A 21,161-nucleotide genomic window follows, 5' to 3' on the forward strand; every position below is an offset into this window, starting at 1 on the left:
TCGGATAAGATTTGCATCCCAATCCACTTGCTCTCTGTCACTGCAGTTATCCCAACATTTCCCCCACCCCTGCCCTGACAGCTCCTATAAAATTGGGCCAGGTCTGGTCCAACCCAACCATGAGGCAGATAGACATCCCAACCCCAAAGCCTGACTAACATCTGACAGCATCCGCTGGGTCCAGCAATGTTTTGAGAGCCCTGGTGTGGAAGGGGATGGTCTTGCCTTCTGCACTCTAGGTTACAAAACCTTTTAACGCACAACCTGGAAGAAGGTAGCAGTTCGCTGGCTGCTCTATGTGATGTGAGGAGTATTCATGGATAAGGAGATCAGTCAGTTCTCTGGAGTTGACTGAACTAACCCTTCAAGGGGAGTTCTCTCTACCATCATATCTGGGCTCAGAAGACAGGGTGGATAAAAGTCCCTGTAGATGCCAATGTAACCTGCCTATCGCAGAACTGCTTCAACAGTCATACTAAGGAGTGGTTAGATTTAACCCCTAACCCCATTCCTTGATCTTCTCCCCAGCTGTGACTACCAACACCAATCCCTGGTCTCCCAGCTCCCACTGTAACTCCAGGTCCTACCACTCCACAGGTGAGGCACAATGGGCAGACTACAGCAGCTGGCACTCTAGCCCCGGCTGTGCTGCCTAATGTGACTGGAAGCCTCAGCTGAAGGTGTTAGCCCTTTGACCACAAGCAAATCCCCCATCCTACAAACACAACTCCCCCTCAGCTCAGACTGTCAGCCTCTGGACACGACACGCATCGTGAACACAACAGAAGCCAGTGTGTTTATTCCGGTCTCTAACTAATGCCAAGGTGCTGAAATCCTCCAATAATTGCATAGTCATTGTTCAGATTAAGGCTTAATTGCACAAATAGTTTCAACTTCAACAAACATTCTAGACTCTCTCCCACTTAACTCCAAAAGTGCTTTCAGTTGTCATCTGCCACATCCTTCTAGGATTTACAATCGTACAAACAAAAACACCTTGTTGGTTGTTGGCACTGAGCTAGTGTGAGGAACTTGTCCCCATCCCAACACCCTTTCACTGACATTGTATAAACAGGGAGGGCACACAATGCTCTTGCCCCGTTTAGCCCCACTGATCAAAGACAATTTTCTTTGCCAGATTGTCTGCGTACCTTTCTGGTCACAGATTAATATTCACAAATCATCCAGTTTTGTCCAGTATGATCTTGAATGTGTGAACTGGAAGACAGCTTGGTTTCTTCTTCCAGGAGTTAACCGTTTCATTGTGCCATTACACCTTGGGAGTTGCTGTGTAGGATGAAGGAGTCCTACACACTCCGTGACTCTAGGACAATCAATAGTGTGTTACAGCCGATCATCGCCGTAATGCAGGGGTGAAGCAGTCAGTTTATGCACCATAACTGCTTTCCCTCATTAGTCGGGGGATTGGGTTCAAGAGCAGCAAAAATAATGTTGCAGCTCTATAAAAGCCTGGCTTCCACACTTGGAATATTGTGCTCAGTTCCGGTTGCCTCATTATAGCAAGGATCTGGAAGCTTTAGAGGGGATGCAAAGGAGATTTACCGGAATGCTGTCCTTTTAACCTACTCTATTGTCAATCTAACGTGCTGGCAAGCGATAGGTGAAGCCAGGTGGGAAGGACGGTGGATGGGTGCACAAGGGGTGAGTGAAGTAAGAAGCTGGGAAGTGATAGTTGGAAGAGGTAAAGGGTTGAGGAAGAAGGAATTCAGTAGGAGGGGAGAGTGGACCATGAGGGGAAGAGAAGGTGGAGGCGCATCAGGAGGACAAGATGCACGGGTGAGGAGAAAAGTCGTGTAGGAGGTGAGGAGAAGAGTCGTGTGGGACGTGAAGAGAAGAGTAGTATAGGAGGTGAGGAGAAGAGTAGTGAAGGAGGTGAGGAGAAGAGTCGTGTAGGAGGTGAGGAGAAGAGTAGTGAAGGAGGTGAGGAGAAGAGTCGTGTAGGAGGTGAGGAGGAGAGTAGTGAAGGAGGTGAGGAGAAGAGTCGTGTAGGAGGTGAGGGGGAGAGTGGTGTCGGAGGTGAGGAGGAGAGTAGTGAAGGAGGTGAGGGGGAGAGTGGTGTAGGAGGTGAGGAGGAGAGTAGTGAAGGAGGTGAGGAGAAGAGTCGTGTAGGAGGTGAGGAGGAGAGTAGTGAAGGAGGTGAGGAGAAGAGTCGTGTAGGAGGTGAGGGGGAGAGTGGTGTTGGAGGTGAGGAGAAGAGTAGTGAAGGAGGTGAGGAGAAGAGTTGTGTAGGAGGTGAGGAGAAGAGTCGTGTAGGAGGTGAGGAGGAGAGTAGTGAAGGAGGTGAGGAGAAGAGTCGTGTAGGAGGTGAGGAGAAGAGTCGTGTAGGAGATGAGGGGGAGAGTGGTGTCGGAGGTGAGGAGGAGAGTGGTGAAGGAGGTGAGACAGAATGGGGGACAGAGAAAGAGAGAAAGTGGAAGAGACAGAAACTAATAGAAGTTAGGGAAATCACTATCCTTGCTATTGGGTTGAAGGCTATCCAACAGAATATGAGGTGTTTCCCTCCAGCCTGAGTGTGGCCTCATTGTGGCGGTAGTGAAGGCCATGGACAGACACGTCAGAGTGGATGTGGGAAGTAGAGTTGTATCCAGAAAGGTTTATCGCTCACTCTCCTGAAGGGCCCCGAAAGGAGGTGGGAATATCCAGCAAGCCTGGAGAACGGAATGGAAGACTATAACATCAGGGAAGGAATTTAAGAAACAAAGCTGCACGCACAAGAGACAATTATCAGGGGCATAATTTTAAATGGGGGGGGTGTATCAGAGGGAAATTTTTACACAGAGATGGTGGGCGCATGAAACACGCTGCCGGGGTGTTGATAGGCGCAGATACATTAAAGGCATTTTAGAAACTCTTAGATAGGCACATGGACAATGGAGAAATGGAGGGTTATGAGGGAGAGGAGGACTAGATTGATTTTAGAGTAAGTTGATAGGTCAGCAGGAGATCATGGTTAGGGTGAACCTGCTTCTCACTTAGTGCCACAGCGAGATGATTAAGCAGACCCTGCCTCCCTCTCCCAATTGAATAACCCCCCCCCCATAGTGCCAGCCAGATACTTAACACCTCAAACCAACACCCCAGCGTCTGTCGGTGGGTAGGAACGGGAGGAGGCCGTGGCAGTGGTGGGGAGGTCAATGGGCTCTTTACACAGTCAATCCAATCCTCTACTATGATATTCCTCCTCCTTCTTCTTCAGCCTTTTACTCCTTCTACCTATCACCTCCCAGCCTGTTAGATTGGTCTTAGGGAAGGTTAACAGGTCAGTATGGTGTTGGGCCTACACAATCGATTCTTTGCCTCTAACTCCCCCCATCTTTTTTCATCCTTAAGCATGGTTGTGAGGATTACTTTTCACCTTGCTTGGAATTTTGTTTTTCTTAACATTTTTTTTAATGTTATAATTTGTTTTAGCTGATGGTGGATAAGTTGAAGGGATTGGCATGGATACCATGTGAGGCTAAGACAATGAGATAACATGATTACTGCAGTTTGCCACATCACAGAAACCCATAGATTAACATATATGATACTGTACTCCATTGCCATGGAAAGCGATTAAACAGGGAAACACCAAACTTCATTAGTACTACACTGTATATCTCAGCCTAGAGAGAGAGACATGTTCCAAAGAAATAATAAAAGATAAACAATAGTGAATTTCTTTTTTTTCCTACAGTGAGAGTCCATAACAATTAATTGTTTTGTTACCTATATACTGCAATCATAGAATTGAGTGTACTTTATATCATAAAAAGCACCATTTATTTATAATTATCTGTTTTTTTTAATTCTCTCCTTCAGCCCTCCCCAAGGGGTACAGATTCATTCATAATAAAAAAATAAAAACAGGAAAGAAAACAAGAAATACATTAGCTCCCCACACTTATAAAGGCTGGGAAAGAATCGCCCCTTTTCTGTTTAGAGTCCCAAGGAGCAAGGACTTTAAAAAAAGGCAGATCTTTCTAAAAAAAATAGAAAAACAAATTCTCTTTTTTTTCAACAATCTCTAACATACAAAGATATTCAACTATCCAATGCATTGCACTTGGTTTCAATCAAGAACTGTTATTCTTTTTTTTCCTTTGACAAAATACTTGTCAAATCTCCATCACAAATAACAAGTAAGGTGGCCTTAATAAGTTTTCCTTTTTTAGATTGCTTTTTTTATTAAGTTGTAAATGAAAAAAAAAGGTTTGCGCAATCACCCTAGTGCTGAAGCAGTGGGTTTTGTTGTTTACTGAACGAAATAGGGGCGTACAGACGGAACCAAGATGGGAAACTAATGGACAACTGATGTTATCCCAAAGCTGACATGATTTGCGGGGACATTTTCTTATAAAATGAAATAATTTCTATCGATACATTAGAGACAGCACACCCCGGTTCACTGAGTCTACTTCTAATGTGATGTTTGAGGGTACATTAACTGACAGGGCAATTGTCAGCTGGGTACCAATGAGGGTCTCACAGAGGAGAATCCCCATAGAATATGATGCCATTGGGACCTAATAATCTTGGGATAACAGAATTCCTGTGGACGCCTACTGAATGAGCTTCCTGTAATATAGGTTTCTCCAGCAGTTTTCCCACCTGGTTTATTCATCAGTCCCTCTTTGTGCATTTACTGAGTCAAGAACAGTTTGCTGTTACCAGGCATTGTTCCTCTTTAAGCAGCTGTGATTTTTTTTTTCTTCTTTTTTTTTCAATTTTTTTTTTGTGTGTGAGAGATTGCTATGGAGAAAGTGGCTGATACAGTGTGAGGGTAAGACTGTAATAACCACTGAGATGTCTATCAATGTTACAGCTTTGCACACTCAACCAATCAACCCTCAGGAGATCGTCTACCTAACCCAATGTGGATCTTGTTCATGGCAGGGAATAAAGTAATGGGGGAATTAAGAAAAGGGTTGACGTTTATTTTAAAACTTTAGAATGGATGATTTAAATAAGCAAGGCTGTTGGATTGTCAAGCAGTCTTGCATTAAGGCAAGGCAGATTCCTGTCCTGGTTGGTGATGTGGGCATGTAGGTGTACCATCCAGGTGTGGGGAAGGATGATGCACTGGGAAAGACTCCAGCCTGGTCCGGAATACGCTATTGCAGCTTGCATGCTACACTCAACCTCAAGAAACAGTCACAGCCATTTCGGTTTCCTTCCTGAAACATCAAACTTCCACCACCAGAGGTCGAGCTGAATCTCCTGCAGGAAGAGGGGAGAACTATTCTGCAGGGATCTGGGAGATCAATAGAGCTTTCTGTGCCCAGTTTCACCACAAAGGTGCTTCTGCTCCTGCTAGGGTCTCCATCAGAGCAGCAGGAGTGGAGGGGAAACCCATGGAAATTAAAACACAGTCAAGGTGGACTGCACTTCAAAGAGTCTGCATTTGGTGCCGAGTATTTTGGGACCTACCCAAGAGGAATTGAAGGTTGCTACATAATCATTACGGAAAGAAATAATGGGATTTATGAGATTTGTTTATGGCCTCCCTTCCCACCTCTGGGTTACCCAGTGTTACTATTGGTTGGACATAAAAGAGTTTATTGAAAACAAACTCAAAGGCATCTTCCAAATTTTCCCTTCAAAGACAGCAATGTGATCCCTATCAACCTGACCCTGGACAATTACTGTTTAAACAGTAGATATACCCATTTCCTAGACCCGTGTTCTCCTCTTTCCCCAGGCAAATGTCGTTGGTTAACCATGAACATTCCTGTGGAATGGTGTAGTCCAGCCCCCTGTAATCCCTGTAAACTAAAATACCTCATACTAGGGAATGGGCATATAGCACTAACTTATTAGTCCTAAGGACAGTTTTAAGGGAATGATGGGAAATGGGAACAAGGAAGAGGCACGTGGTCAGGTGCTAGAGAAACACACCTCATCCACTGCCACTTCCAGTCCCACTCAGATGGAGTGGACCTTTTCTTTCAGATTCCTTGCTGGCTGGGCCACTTCACCTGACTGGATGCAGAGCGTAACCATGGGTGGAGTAAGCTGGTATCATTGGCTAAACTTTAGCCAGTTTCTCAGTCGATATTACAGTCTTTTAACTGAGTTGTACAGAGAGACATTATCCCTTTTGTCTGTCTTTACACATAGTATCCCAAAGGTTTCACAAACTGAATCCAATCTGCAATCTCTTCAAAACTTCCCTGGCGGGGGGTGCGGGGGGTGTTAGAGAGTGGGAACGAGAGCCACTATTAGCTAGGGGGTGAGAGTATGATAGATTTGCCTTTCCCAGAGTGGAACTTTGCAGTTGGGAGACGGTGGTGGAGTATCCGAGGGCAGGAAGGGAGTGTGGAGAGTCTCTTAAAATGCCAGATGGCTTTTGTTGCCTCTGCACTGCAGTAGGGGAAAGGGACGAGGCTTCCCTGTCACCGTAACCCGTTATCAATCCAGCTCCTCAGAAGCCTTGGAGCATGGTGGGTGGGGCAGGGCGGGGAGGGCAGTCTGAGTGTGGCAGTCCCGGGGAACGGTGGGGGAGGGGGGAATGAGAACTGCAGGAGCCAAGACTCCTATTTCTCCATTTCTCTCTACCCAGTTCCAACAATGACCTCCTGTTCGTCTATGCCATAAACCGTTCAGGAGGAGAGTGATATTGTCAGCTGGTGGGCAAGCTGAAGGTGGCATCATAGCAGGGTGAGAGTGGTTTCCTGGTAATCCCCACACCCCTTGGCAAGAGGGAATATTGGGATCGCTCTAAGTGGTCCTCTGACCACAGACTTCCTCTTCGCCCTTCTCAAGGTCGTCTGGCCTCGCAGTCAATCTAGGCAAGATGCACAGATCCGGAGAGAGGGTTGAATTAGGGGGCAGCATTGATAGGAGTGGGGGGGGCAAACTTCAGATCACGGACGAAAAGAGCTCTGCAAACATCACCAAATCTTGTGGGAAGTAGATGGAGCGTTCCACAATTATCTTGCAGAGAGCTCACGAGTCAGGGGACAGTTCTCTGCCTTCCTCACGCTCCCAACTGCACCATCAGATTGAAGCAGGGAGGTCTGGGGTGTGGCGATGGGGGAGGAGGGCATGGACTGGGGTCTGAGGGGTGGGAGCCCTTGTCGAATCACGTGGCTTTCCTATCGATGCTTTAAAGGTGGGAGCCAGCCTCAGGAAAGAACAGAAAGGAAACAAAAGGGGACATTGCCTCTTTAAGTGTCAAATGTGAGCTGTTGTTATGCTGTGCTTAATATGAACCAGAATAGTAGGCCCCTTGGCATGAAACAGGTAGCTTTTGCGTTTGTTAAATCTGCAAGAACTTCAACCAGATTTTTTTTTTCTTTTTCTTTTAAGCGATAAACCAGAAAGCAAAGCCAAAACTATCACTACCCAGAATGCAAGCAGGAAAAAAATTCCCTAACAGTGATGATTCTTTACAAAGCCTATCTAGTTCAAATGCAGTGTGACATCTAGAAATGCTTTATTTTCTCTGTGTTGAACTTGAAGAGATGCTCATCTCGTGAAGTGACCCCTACCATTTCCATCCACTTCCACCCTCCACCCCCCCACCGGCCAAATCCAAAACGAAACGCTCAAATCCACTTGCATCACTGCATTAGACTCTGGTTAATGAGTCTGCTCAGTGAGTTATTGGGTCACTCAATGATTTGTCAGCAACACTGATTCCACCCACATGGTTCAGATAGATAAATTACAGGTCATTTAAGGTACGCCTCTATCTAGCCCCGTTTTGGTTGTTGAGCAGATGCTGAGGATTCCATGTCTGGCCCAGGAGCCCGCCTTGCCTGAGGTACACTCCTATACTGAGATTCTTTCATAGCGTTTGCTGATTTTGAACTATCTCCTACTTTACCATAGCAACCTCATGAATAACTGTGTGAACAGGCCCAGTGAACACATGGGATGTATTTTCTCAAGCAGGCTCAATCTCGCAGCAAGTTTAAAGAGCTGATGTCTCTTGGAGAGGGAACAGTAAATCGGTCCCCACTGACATTGTAACTCTCAGCAAAACGTCCCATCCAGACCTGATAGAAATTTGTAAGACTATGAGAGGCATAGGTAGGGGCAGCAGTCAGAATCTTTCTCCCAGGACAGGGAAGTCAAATACTGAAGGACATGCATTTAAGGCGAAAGGGGAAAAGGTTTAAAGGAGATGTGAAGGGCAAGTTTTTTTTTTACACAGGGAGTGTTTGGTGACTGGAATGTGCTGCCCAGGGTGGTGGTAAAGGCCGATATGATAGAGGCACATAGGAGGGTCCAGATAGGTGCATGAGTGTGCAGGAAAATGAAGGATATAGGTCATGTTCAGACAGAAGGGAAACTATTTAATTGGGCATGGTGTTTGGCTCTGACATTGGCTAATTCCTGTGCTGTACCATTCTATGTTCTGTAGTACATGTCAGATCACAGGGTCTCCCTGATAGAAGTTTATAAGGTGATGAGGGGCCAGTATCTTTTTCCAGGGTTGAAATCTCTTACACTGGAGGGCTTGCATTTGGGGTGAGAGGAGGAGAGTTTGCAGGAGATCTTTGCAGGGTGGTGGGTACCTGAAATGTGTTGCCAGGGCTGGTGATCAAGGCAAGTGTGAAAGAGGCATCTAGGAGGGTTTTAGATCGACGCGCGAGAATGGAGGGGATGTGGACATAGTGTAGGCCGAAGGAATAGTTTAGTGGTTCGTCCTGGGAAGGGTACACCAGTTCAGGCCACCCCAACACACTGAGTGTTCAAGCCCTTTCTCAGCTGGCCTAGCCTCTGACAACCAGCACAGACCATGGGGTGGTACTAAAGGAGGCCATTCAGCCCATCTGAGGAAATCATGTTCTTTGGCAGGACCTTCCAATTGCTTCCCAGCCTAGCAAACCTTTCCCCTTCAGGCTGTTGTTACCCACTTCCCTCTGAGAGGGAGATCGGACTCCACTGTCCCCGCAGACCGAGCTTCTAGTTCACAGCTGCCCTTCATAGGAGGATAGTGAGAAGGTAGTGGAGGGTGCTCGGTAAGGACAGGGGAGGCACTGGGGGTGAAGAAGTGAAAACATGTGAGGGGTGGAGGGGCAAGGAGAGGAGGGTAGGGTATGCCAGCAGGATAGGAAAGGACGAAACAGTGTTGGAGGAACCTCTGGCTGGAGAGAGGATGCGAGTGTCTGGGATGGGTTCAGGAACAGGTTGAGCACAGAGGAATGAGTAGGATTGCCACCTTATAATCTTCTATCAGGTCTTCCCTGTGATATGTCCTGTACTCAAGAACATAGGACTACACAGCACAGGAACAGGCCCTATGCCCCACAATGTTTGCACTGAGTACCAGGCCAAATTAAAATAAATCTGCCTGACCTGCTGAGATACTTCAGCATTGTGTGTGTGTGTTGCTTTAAACTAAATTCTTTCAGCTTGTATCTGATCCACATCCCTCCATTCCCAGTGGATAATCAATAATAACAAGTCTGCGGTGGAATCCTGTGTTACGTCACTCTGACCCTTGAAAGATTGTTACTCAATGGAGAAATGAGCGACTGCGTAATGCTATTAGTGAGCGAATTAACGCATGGGGTGCTCTGCCCAATATCGGCGAAACTTAGCCAAGATCTCTCGCACACCCATGCCCCCTCCCCAGTTTTTAAATTTTTGCCAGGTAATTCAGTTCTACCACCTCGATCCAGAACTGAAGGGTGTGGAAATGGGGAGAGCTGTCCCCAGCCTCTGGGCCATAGTCTACACTGAGCCACGACGGCATGGAGCTGTGTAGATGAGCATCTCCCCTTCTGCAACCTGTAATGTGTACTGTTACCCAGTAATTGTGGACTCGCTGAACAAGCTTTTCATTTGGTGGAAGTATCATTTACACCTTCAAGGACAAGAAAGTCATTGGAGATCACCTATCTGAAACGATTCCCTGTGTGCAGGTGGTTCCCACCCTGTGGCCCTGTCTCCATGTAACACTTTAATTGTTGTGAGCCTTTTCCTTCTTCATACACTCCCCTCTAGCCATCCCACAGCCCTCCCTCAACCCCACCTGCGTACAAAGTTAGGGGGAGAGGCCAACAGACTTCATAGTTGTGCTGAGGGCAATGCTATCACTCGGTCAACGAGGGAAGCCCTCACTCTAATTAGTGAGGCACAAAGTAGGCTCAGGAGGCCTGAGCCAGTCTCACACATCCTATCTTGGAGGGCAAGCGGCCACGATGCAGCAGGCACTGAGATCGAGACCTTGGGCCAGTGATGGAAACAACGGCGCGTTCTTACTGGGAAAGGGGTACCTCAGCGACCAGACATCAGTGCGGCCTGTCCAAGAGGCTCCTTCTCCCCTCCATGGCACCTCGTGGGGGAAATGGTCTAAATCACAGCCAGGCCACTTTCATTTATGGCCAAGACTGTCCGACACAGAATAGGGTTTGAGAGGCTGTAGCACATTTTGGTGGGGTAGATGGAGGGTGGGTTAACTATTTGGGTTTATTCTTCCATAGTTTATACATGTATATATTTATAAATATTTGAATACATTTATGCAGCCTTTAATGCATTTTAACAAGAGGCACTTAAAAAGATAATATCGCATTTGCATTGTAGGTTGTAGTGTTATTTCTTAAACAAAAAGGTTAATTCTGGGTTTGATCATGTACCATTTTTCTGGTGCACTTTACATCCATGAACCCTTCAGTCTTTGTTCGTAATACTGGTTAAAAGCTTAAAATCACGGTCCTTATTAAATGCAAACAAGTGATGCTTCCACCAAACTTGAAGCCTCATTACACTGCAAAATGTATGATGGCATTAGATGCCAATCTGAGTGGGAAAAAAATTGATTCCTATGGCCGGGGTTATTATTCTGAATTGTTTTGGATTCTCTTCCTTGAATGTGTGAGTTGTCCCAGACGGCTGGTGGTTTCATTTACAGTTCCCAGTGTTCAGCGATGATAGAATATCCCTTCCCCCCACCCCCTATCTCTCTCTCCCTCCTCCTGTCTCTCTCTTTATCTCTGTATATATATAAATATACAGTATATATGTATCTCTCTCTCTCTCTCTCTCTCTCTCTCTGCCAATTTTATTTGTGTCAAGGAAGGTATCAGGTGGTCTTGTCGCTGGCCAGTGGGAAAAGACTTGAAACTATCAGAGGAACCAAGACTGTGGAGAGACAAGGAGAACAAGAGAAAGGTCATTAATAGGATAAAACACAGACCAGAAGGTACATGGCATTACATCTAAAGAAAACGCTTCTAAATTCTTTATGAACTTTCTTCCTTGATGTTTTGTGCACATTGTACTCATCTTAGTCAGTGCCGAGAGTGCATCATTTCTCATTCCAGCGACTCTGACAGAGATATCTCATATTAGGTGCACTACAAATATGATGCTATATCACTCCCTTAGTAACACACACAAAATGCTGGAGGAACTCAGGCAACATCTGTAGACATTTTGAGCCCAGACCCTTCATCCGCCCCCTTCTTCTCCAGACCTAATGAAGAGTCTTGGCCAGAAGATTTGACTGTTTATTCCCCTCCATAGATGCTACCTGACTTGCTGAGTTCCTCCGGCATTTTGAGTGTGTATTGCTCAGGATTTGCAGCATCTGCAGAACATTTTGTGTTTATTGTTCCCTCGGCCATGTTCTTCAACCTTAAACCTTCAACTTCAAAGCTTGACTGATCCTGCACAGCATCTCATTGCAGGATTTCTCACCTATCGGTACCACCTCTGGATGCAAGTGGAACCTTCCAAATACAATTTGAGTTCCACATCTTCACTGGATATTGCCTGTTATTTCACAGGCACAGGAGGTGTTGGACAAAGTGTGCGTTGATACTTGTAAATAAAATGCACCATTCTTACCTGGTCTTGTCGTTAGAGTCACACACCATCCATCAAACACTCATTTATACTAATACTACTTTAATTTCCCCACATTCCATCCCAACAACTCCCCTCCTGCCCCTCCCCCGCACCCCCAGATTTCCCCTGCACCCACCCACTGGGTGTAATTCACACAGAGATACAACTCAACTTTGGGATGTGGGAGGAAACCGGGGTGCCTGGGTGACGCCCACTCAGTTACAGGGAGAATACACAACGGCAGAATTGAACCCGAGGTCTCTCTGTGAGGCAGTGGCTGCTCGACATGTGGCACAGTTTTTTTTTCTCTCCACACTGTCCTGTATAATTTATATTCTGTGTGTTGTCTGTACCCATGTGCCTATGATGCTGCTGATCACTGTCCCGGTACCTCACCATACTTGTGCACACCAAAGTCAACTCAGCTTGGCAACAGTGTGGTCACATCGGAAAAGATCCAGCAAAGTAAGTTATCTGAAGTATTACGATAACATTTAAAACTGAGGGCTGCCCCAGCATATCACTATGTGCGTTGCTTGTTAATGCAACTGATGCGCTTCACTGTATGTTTCGATGTATATGTGATAAATGAATCTGAATCTGAATTGGCAGTGAAACATCACCTTTGAGGGATAGACAGAGCTAAAGAAACCTCATCATTGCACTTTTAAAATAATTGCATCTAGGATTGAAATCAGACCTCAATGACAAAGTTGTAGTTAAGTATTTGCTGAAGGTTAATCTAATGTGTCTAATGAATTCAATTTGTCAGAGCATTACCCTGAGACCGCTGCAGTTCCTCTGATGGCCACCAGGGGTCGGTGTTTCTCCGCTCAAAGGATCCAAGGACGGCAGTGCACTATGCCAAAGGGGGAGGTTTATGGTTCATTGTTCAAACCTGCAGGGCAGTTTTATGTCCATACAGCTTGCTTCATTAATTTCACGTAAGAAGCTTTAGATACTTGCAAAGGATCAACTTAAGAATGTAGATTAGTGTGCATTTACGTTTATATTAACATTTTAAATTGGTAAATTGGTTTATTATTGTCACATGTTCTGAAATACAGTGAAAAACTCGCTTTGCCCAATTCATTACAACAGGTAGTTCAAGGGAAAACAATAACAGAATACAGAATAAAGTGTTTCTGTTACTGTTAAAGTGCAGTGCAGGCAGACAATAAGTTCATAATGATGTAAATTTAGTTCAAGAGTCCAAATTGGGGAACCATTCAATAGTCTTATAACAGTGTTATAAGTTGTTCTTGTGTGTTTTGGCACGTGTTTTCAGGTTTTGCTTGCTGGAAGATGGGTAAAGTGTAAATGCCAATCCATGGAGGGGAAGTTGGTTTGTAGAAATATAAGTGGAACATCCTCTGTATTGAATATCTATTTATCAATCTTGTGTCTCTAACCCTCTCTATCTAAACTCGCTCCTCCTCTCTATCCAACTACTCTATTATCCTTCCATATTAACCTCTAATCCATCACGGACACAACCCTCCCCATCATCAAGGACATCTTCAAGAAACAGAGTCTGAAGAAGGCAGCATCTATCTGAGAACCCACACCATCTGGAACACGCTCTCGTCTCATTACTACACTCAGGGAGGAGGCACATGAAAATGAAGAATCACACATAATGACTCAAAAACAGCTTCATCCCCTCTGCCTTCGGATTTCTGAATGGTCCATGAACCTGTGAACACTACCTCGTTAGTTCTTTATTGTTGCACTGTCTATTTATTTTGTAATTTACAGTAATTTTATGAGTTTGCTCGGTATTGCTGCTTGGATTGGAGAGCAAGACTTATGAAGGTAGACTCAGCAAGCTAGCGTTTTTCTCTTTGGAGCAAAGGAGGATGAGAGGTAACTTGATCCTCTTCATCATCATGTGTCGTGTCGTATGATGTCGTGTCTTGACCATGATTGTCCTTGGCAAGTCCTTCTACAGAAGTGGCTTGCCATTGCCTTCTTCTGGGCAGTGTCTTTACAAGATGGGTGGCCCCAGCCATTATCTATACTCTTCTAAGATTGTTTGCATAACCAGGACTGTGGTTGCATAACCAGGACTTGTGATATGCATCAGCTGCTCAGACAACCATCCACCTCCTGCTCCCATGTCTTCACGTGCCCCTGATCGGGGGGCTAAGCAGATGCTACACCTTGCCTGAGGGTGACCTGCAGGTTAGTGGAGGGAAGGAGCACCTCACACCTCCTTTGGTAGAGATGTATCTCCACCCCGTCACCCAGTTGTAACTTGATAGAGATGTACAAGATGATAAAAGGCAAAGTACGAGTGGACAGCCAGAGACTCATTCCCAGGGTGGCATTGGATGACACCAGGGGGCATCATTTTAAATTGATTGAAGCAAAGTATAGTTGGGGGGCGGAGTGTCAGAGGTAAATATTTTTACACGGAGCGATGGGTGTGTGGATTGCCCTGTTGGGGATGGTGGTAGAGGTAATGTTAGGGATCTAGGAGGTTATAAGGAGAACAAGAAGGAGCTTAAAGAGGAAATTAGGAGAGCCAGAAGGGGCCATGAGAAGGCCTTGGCGGGCAGGATTAAGGAAAACCCCAAGGCATTCTACAAGTATGTGAAGGGCAAGAGGATAAGACATGAAAGAATAGGACCTATCAAGTGTGACAGTGGGAAAGTGTGTATAGAAGTAGAGGAAATAGCCTGGGTACTTAATAAATACTTTACTTCAGTATTCACTATGGAAAAGGATCTTGGTGATCCTAGTGCAGACTGAAAAGTTCGAGCATGTAGATATTAAGAAAGAGGATGTGCTGGAGCTTTTGGAAAGCATCAAGTTGGATAAGTCGCCGGGACCGGATGAGATGTACCCCAGACTACTGTGAGAGGCGAGGGAGGAGATTGCTGAGCCTCTGGCAATGATCTTTGCATCATCAATGGGAACGGGAGAGGTTCCGGAGGATTGGAGGGTTGCAGATGTTGTTCCTTTATTCAAGAAAGGGAGTAGAGATAGCCCAGGAAATTATAGACCAGTGAGTCTTACATTTGGAGAGGTAAAATATGATTAGGAATAGTCAGCATGGCTTTGTCAAGGGCAGGTCGTGCCTTACGAGCCTGATTGAATTTTTTGAGGATGTGACTAAACACATTGACGAAGGAAGAGCAGTAGATGTAGTGTATATGGATTTCAGCAAGGCATTTGATAAGGTACCCCATGCAAGGCTTATTGAGAAAGTAAGGAGGCATGGGATCCAAGGGGACATTGCTTTGTGGATCCAGAATTGGCTTGCCCGCTGAAGGCAAAGAGTGGTTGTAGACGGGTCATATTCTGCATGGAGGTCGGTGACCAGTGGTGTGCCTCAGGGATCTGTTCTCGGACCCTTACTCTTCGTGATTTTTATAAATGACCTGGATGAGGAAGTGGAGGGATGGGTTAGTAAGTTTGCTGATGACACAAAGGTTGGAGGTGTTGTGGATAGTGTGGAGGGCTGTCAGAGGTTACAGCGGGACATTGATAGGATGCAAAACTGGGCTGAGAAGTGGCAGATGGAGTTCAACCCAGATAAGTGTGAAGTGGTTCATTTTGGTACGTCAAATATGATGGCAGAATGTAGTATTAATGGTAAGACTCTTGGCCATGCGGAGGATCAGAGGGATCTTGGGGTCCGAGTCCATAGGACGCTCAAAGCAGCTGCGCAGGTTGACTCTGTGGTTAAGAAGGCATATGGTGTATTGGCCTTCATTAATCATGGAATTGAATTTAGAAGCCGAGAGGAAATGTTGCAGCTATATAGGACCCTGGTCAGACCCCACTTGGAGTATTGTGCTCAGTTCTGGTCGCCTCACTACAGGAAGGATGTGGAAGCCATAGAAAGGGTGCAGAGGAGATTTCCAAGGATGTTGCCTGGATTGGGGAGCATGCCTTATGAAAACAGGTTGAGTGAACTCAGCCTTTTCTCCTTGGAGCGACGGAGGATGAGAGGAAACCTGATAGAGGTGTACAAGATGATGAGAGGCATTGATCGTGTGGATAGTCAGAGACTTTTTCCCAGGGCTGAAATGGTTGCCACAAGAGGACACAAGTTTAAGGTGCTGGGGAGTAGGTACAGAGGTGATGACAGGGGTAAGTTTTTTACTCAGAGAGTGGTGAGTGCATGGACTGGGCTACCAGCAACGGTGGTGGAGGTGGATACAATAGGGTCTTTTAAGAGTGTTTTAGATAGGTATATGGAGCTTAGAAAAATAGAGGGCTATGGTGAAGCCTAGTAATTTCTAAGGTAGGGACAAGTTCAGCACAACTTTGTGGGTTGAAGGGCCTGTATTGTGCTGTAGGTTTTCTATGTTTCTATGTTCATGGATATAGGCAGACAAAAAGGGGAGAGGAAAAGGATTAGAGCAAATTATTCTGGATGCATGTAGTCTTTGAGTTTTGTTTGCAAAGACATTTCACTTTTTCTCACCTGGTGAATCAGTTCCTCTGAAATTACTGCTCTAACGCAATGAGTCATTAACAGTGTTTCAACAACTGACGACGCAGAGCCTGCCGTGGGAATAACGCAGTTGGCAGAGATAAGGGCAAAGGACAAGTCTGCATAAATGACCAAATTGGGGGTGGGGGGTGAAGTCCAGCCCATAACCAGAGACTTTTTCCTAGGGCAGAATTTCCTCCAGTTTTAAGGTGTTGGGGGGAGGGAGAAAGAGGTGTGAGGTAGGATTTTTACACAGAGAGCCGTAGATGTATGGAATAAGCTGCCATGGGTGGTGGGAAAGGCAAATACATTATGGACGTGGACAAAAGAAAAATGAAGGGTTACTACCTGTGTAGGAGGGAAGGGTTAGATTAGACGGGCTGAAAGGTCTATACTGTAATGTTCCATGTTCCATGTTCCCAGCCCATCCAAAATTCCTCAAAGGTAAATGTCTCAGGTCCAAATCTTCCATGCCCCTCCATTCACAGATCCCTCCACCCTCCATTCACAGATCCCTACACCCTCCATTCACAGATCCCTCCACCCTCCATTCACAGATCCCTACACACCCTCCATTCACAGATCCCTACACCCTCCATTCACAGATCCCTCCATGCCCCTCCATTCACCGATCCCTCCACGCCCCTCCATTCACAGGTCCCTCCATGCCCCTCCATTCACAGATCCTGCCACACCCCTCCATTCACATATCCCTCCACGCCCCTCCATTCACAGATCTCTTACTGTATGGTGAGTAGAACTGTAAACAGTGATCAACTTATCGAATGGTGAAAGGCCTAGATGGGGTGGATGTGGAGAGGGTATGAAGAGGATGTTTCCTATAGTGGCGGAGTCCAGGACCAGAGGGCACACCCTCAGAAAGGAAGGAAGTCCATTTCGAACAGGAATGAAGAACATTTCTTTAACCAGAGAGTGGTGAATCTGTGGAATTTATTGCCACAGATGGCTATGGAGGATAAGTCATTCAATACACTTAAATTAGTGGTTGATTAGTTCTTGATTAGTAAGGGCTGGAGAAAGTAGGAGAGTGAGGTTGAGAGGGATAATAAATCAGCCATGATGGAATGGCAGAGCAGACTCGATGGGTCAAATGGCCTAATTTTGCTCCTGTGTCTTGTTGTCTTATGGTGGTCTGACTCATATTGGAAAACCCCTTTCTCATGCATACAATGCCACTGTCTCCCTCTGCGGGGAGGTCACAATATAGTGGGCAGAGATTCAGAGTAACTGGAGGAGAGAGAGGGGTCAGTTTCCTTCCCTCACAGAGCGGTAGGAACCTGGAACGTGCAGTCTGAAAGGGTGGTGAAGGCAGAATATCTCTGCCACGTTTCAAACATGCACAAGTGTGTAGAGACCAGTGTTGCAATGTGTGCACTTGGATCCAGCACTGGTCAATCTGCAGGACAACTGAGCTGTGCTGGAGGTGAAATTCAGCCCCATCACAGCTATGATTTAATATTAACAATAAAGATTAGCTTTATACATCAAACTATCGAAACATACAGTGAAATGTGTTGTTGGTATCAACACTGCCTGAGGATTTTCTGGGGGCATCCCGCAATTGTCACCATGCTTCCAGTGCCAACGTAACATACCCACAACTTACAAACCCTAACCCGTACGTGGTTGGAATGTGGGGGGAAACTGGAGCACCTGCACGAGGAAAACACAGAAACGCCTTGCAGACAGTGGCAGGAATTGAACCCCAAGCCGCGACTACTGGAGCTGTACAACCATGTGCTAACCACTACATTACTATGCCAACCTTTCAGTCATCTTATTGACCTGACCTGTTGCCTTGAAGGATCTTCGGCATACTTTGCAAAGTCACTCTGTTCCATCGCACTACTCAATACTTATTATACGTTTGCTTCCCCCAGCAGCACCTCATGCTTAGATTCATGGAGCCGCACAGCAGAGACATGTAACTCATCCATGCTGACTCTGTTGCCTTGTCCCATCTGCCCACATTTGGACCATAACCCTCTAAACTCCATTTGCCACTTTCCTACTCAAATGGCCCGACTGCCCTCACCCTCCTGCAACCTAAAGTTCTCTGCTTTTGATCAACCACACAGCTAATTCCAATATTGCCTGCAAACCACTTCTAGAGTCGCGGGGTCAGACACAATGGAAACAGGCACTTCCGCTCGACCACGTGATGCAGATCAAGATGGCCGACTAAATTTGTGGCTTTTGCCAGTGTTTGGCCCATTTTCCATTTAGCCATAGCCTGACTTTTAGATCAAAATCTTTCCTGTATAGTTCACTAACCGCGAGGCCCGTAGCTAGTGTCCTCCCAATCTCACAACACTGGCCGGGTGCAAGATCGGGGTAAAATTCCCACTGCTGTCAGCATGGAGTTTGTACATTCTCCCCAGAACTGCTTGGGATTCTTCCGGGTGCTCCGCTTTCCTCCCACATTCCAAGCATGCACGAGTTAGAGTTGGGAGGTTGTGGGCATGTTACGTTGGAGCCGGAAGCATGGCAACACTTGCTGGCTGCCCCCAGAGCATCCTCGGACTGTGTCGGTCATGGACACAAATGACGCATTTCTCTCTGTGTTTTGATGTACATCTGATAAATAAAACGAATCTAATCTAACCTTGCTGCTCTTCCCTTCCTCGGAGTTTTAATACTCCCCCCTCTCCACTTGGTCATGGTCATGTTGGGCTTTCTAGGATCATGCTGTACTCAGTCGAACCACTGTGTTTCCTGCTTTGAGACGCTGACCACACTGTGCAAGTATTTGGAGACAGAGGGACTGCAGATGTTGGAATCTGCAGAAACAAACAATGTACTCCTGGACGAACTCTGGGTTGAACAGCATCTGTGGGGGTGAAAGGATAGTCGATGTCTCGGGTCAAGGCCCTTCACCAGGAGTGGTCTCTGAGATGGTGCTCATTCAGTCCCGATGAAGGGTCTCGACCCAAAGCATATCGTCCGTTTCCCTCCATAGTTTGCTGTCTGATTCACTAAGTTCCTCCAGCACCTTGTGCATTGCTTCAGAAGTGCCTGAAGGGCTGTTAAAGGTTATGGAGTCTAAGGGGCAGGGGGTGTGAAATGGGCTACAGGAGTTAATGTCCTCCTGTGTCTCAGCAACACCCAGAGAGGCGAGGGGAACGACATCGTAGTTTGTAGCCCTCCAGGTGCCAGGGCTGTCCCTACCTCCTCTCCTGTGTTAAGGCATAGACCATTTTCTAAAAAGGGAGCAAGTTCAGAAATCAGAGGTGTAGGGGACTTGGGAGTCCACGTGCAAGATTCCCTAAAGATTAACTTGCAGGTTTAGTTGGTGGTGAGGAAGTGCAGCGTTAGCATTCATTCCGAAAGGACGAGAATATAAAAGCAAGTATGCGATGCTGAGGCTTTCCGAGGCATTGGTCCGACTGCACTAGGAGTATTGTGAGCAGTTTTGGGCTGCTTATCTAAGGAAGGATGCACTGACATTGGAGAGGATCCAGAGGAAATTCACAATAATGATCCCAGGAATGAAAGGGTTAACAAATGAAGAGCATTTGATGGCTCTGAGCCTGTACTCACTGGAGTTTAAAAGAACGAGGCAGGGATCTCATTGAAATCCATGGAATATTGAAATGCCAAGATAGAGTGGAGGTGGAAAGGATGTTTCCTGTAGAGGGGGAGTCTAGCACCAAAAGGCACAGCTTCAGAATCGAAGGATAAGTAGATACTTCATTGATCCTAAAGGAAATTACAGTGTCACTGTAGCATTATAAGTACACAAATCTAAATATTAGAAGAGAAATAGAAAGAATAAAAATAAGTTACCACAAACAGTCTAACAGGAGGAGGTCATCACTTCCCCGGCTACAGATGATTCATTATAGAGCCTAATGGCCGAGGTAAGAATAACCTCATATCGTGCTCTTTGGCGCAGCGCACTGGTCTTAGTCTATAGAACAGAGATTAAGAGATACTTCTGTAGCTAGAGGGTAGGGAATCTGTAGAATTCATTGCCAAAGACAGCAGTAGAGACCAAGTCCTTTGGTATATTTAGAGCAGAGTTTGATAAATTCTAGATTAGTAAGGGTGTCAAAGGTACTGGGAGAAGGCAAGAAAATGGGATTGAGAGGGATACTATTCATCCACGATGAAATGGCAGAGCAGACTTGATGGGCTGAATGGCCTAAATCTGCTCCTCTGCCTTACAGTGTTTCGTTCCTTTATAATTCTCTCCGCACTGAGTTAACTCTCCCTGCAAAGCCGGGTCTGGACTAGCACAGAAACCATCAGCTACAAGAGGGCCTCTCTGTTGTTTCCTTGACGACTCCTTCAGTGCCTTCCCCTCCGCCCCACTCCTCATCATCAAACCAACCCCCCCCCCCACCAAGTTCAAGTTCAACTTTGTGTTGCATCATGTCTGGTTACCCGGGTTACCAGACAGACTAGACGTGACTGTCACCAGGAAGAAACTTTCTCTTCCTGCCTCTCCGGCTGCCCCAACCCACAACTGCGCACCCCGGCCATGGCCAGCACAACTGTTCACAAAGTTTGCTTCTACGAGTGTGCAAAACTCTGGCTTGCCAAACCTCCCCGAGACCACAACCAGTGCCAGTGGAGACTTTATGCTGTGTGTGCGCGTTTGACACTCGGGTTAACAAAACGAAGGAGGGGCTAGAGTCCAGTTCCTCACGATTCTCCCCTGAGAGATTTCTTCAGAAATGTGAAACAGTTTATATAAATCATTTTCAAACTTGGGAGAATTACAGCGAGCTGCAATTTAACCCCACAGGTGCTGAATCATTTTAGAATTCTTTATGTCTGTGTCTCTTTGCCTGGGAGTTTGTTCCGCACATACTGCTGAGTAGTTCTGTGCCACAGCATATTAACCTGAACAAGTCGCCACTTCGGTCTAGTCTCTGCAAAT

The 21,161-nt window shown here is 46.1% G+C and overlaps 1 protein-coding gene across 10 annotated transcripts in view; it reads right to left on the bottom strand.

The window, feature by feature from the left end:
* Window positions 1-1,888: 1,888 nt before the first annotated feature.
* The window catches only part of LOC134339507 (nuclear factor 1 X-type-like), a 423,369-nt gene continuing 404,096 nt past the window's right edge, over window positions 1,889-21,161 (bottom strand). For all 10 annotated transcript variants that reach the window (XM_063036098.1, XM_063036099.1, XM_063036092.1 and 7 more), the window contains one exon: window positions 1,889-11,100. In XM_063036098.1, the coding sequence (XP_062892168.1) occupies window positions 11,086-11,100 (15 nt within the window). In that variant the 3' untranslated portion in view covers window positions 1,889-11,085. The remainder of the gene's footprint in view (window positions 11,101-21,161) is intronic.

The sequence above is a fragment of the Mobula hypostoma genome, chromosome 29 (assembly GCF_963921235.1).
Source record: "Mobula hypostoma chromosome 29, sMobHyp1.1, whole genome shotgun sequence".
In the NCBI taxonomy this organism is placed as follows: Eukaryota; Metazoa; Chordata; class Chondrichthyes; order Myliobatiformes; family Myliobatidae; genus Mobula; species Mobula hypostoma.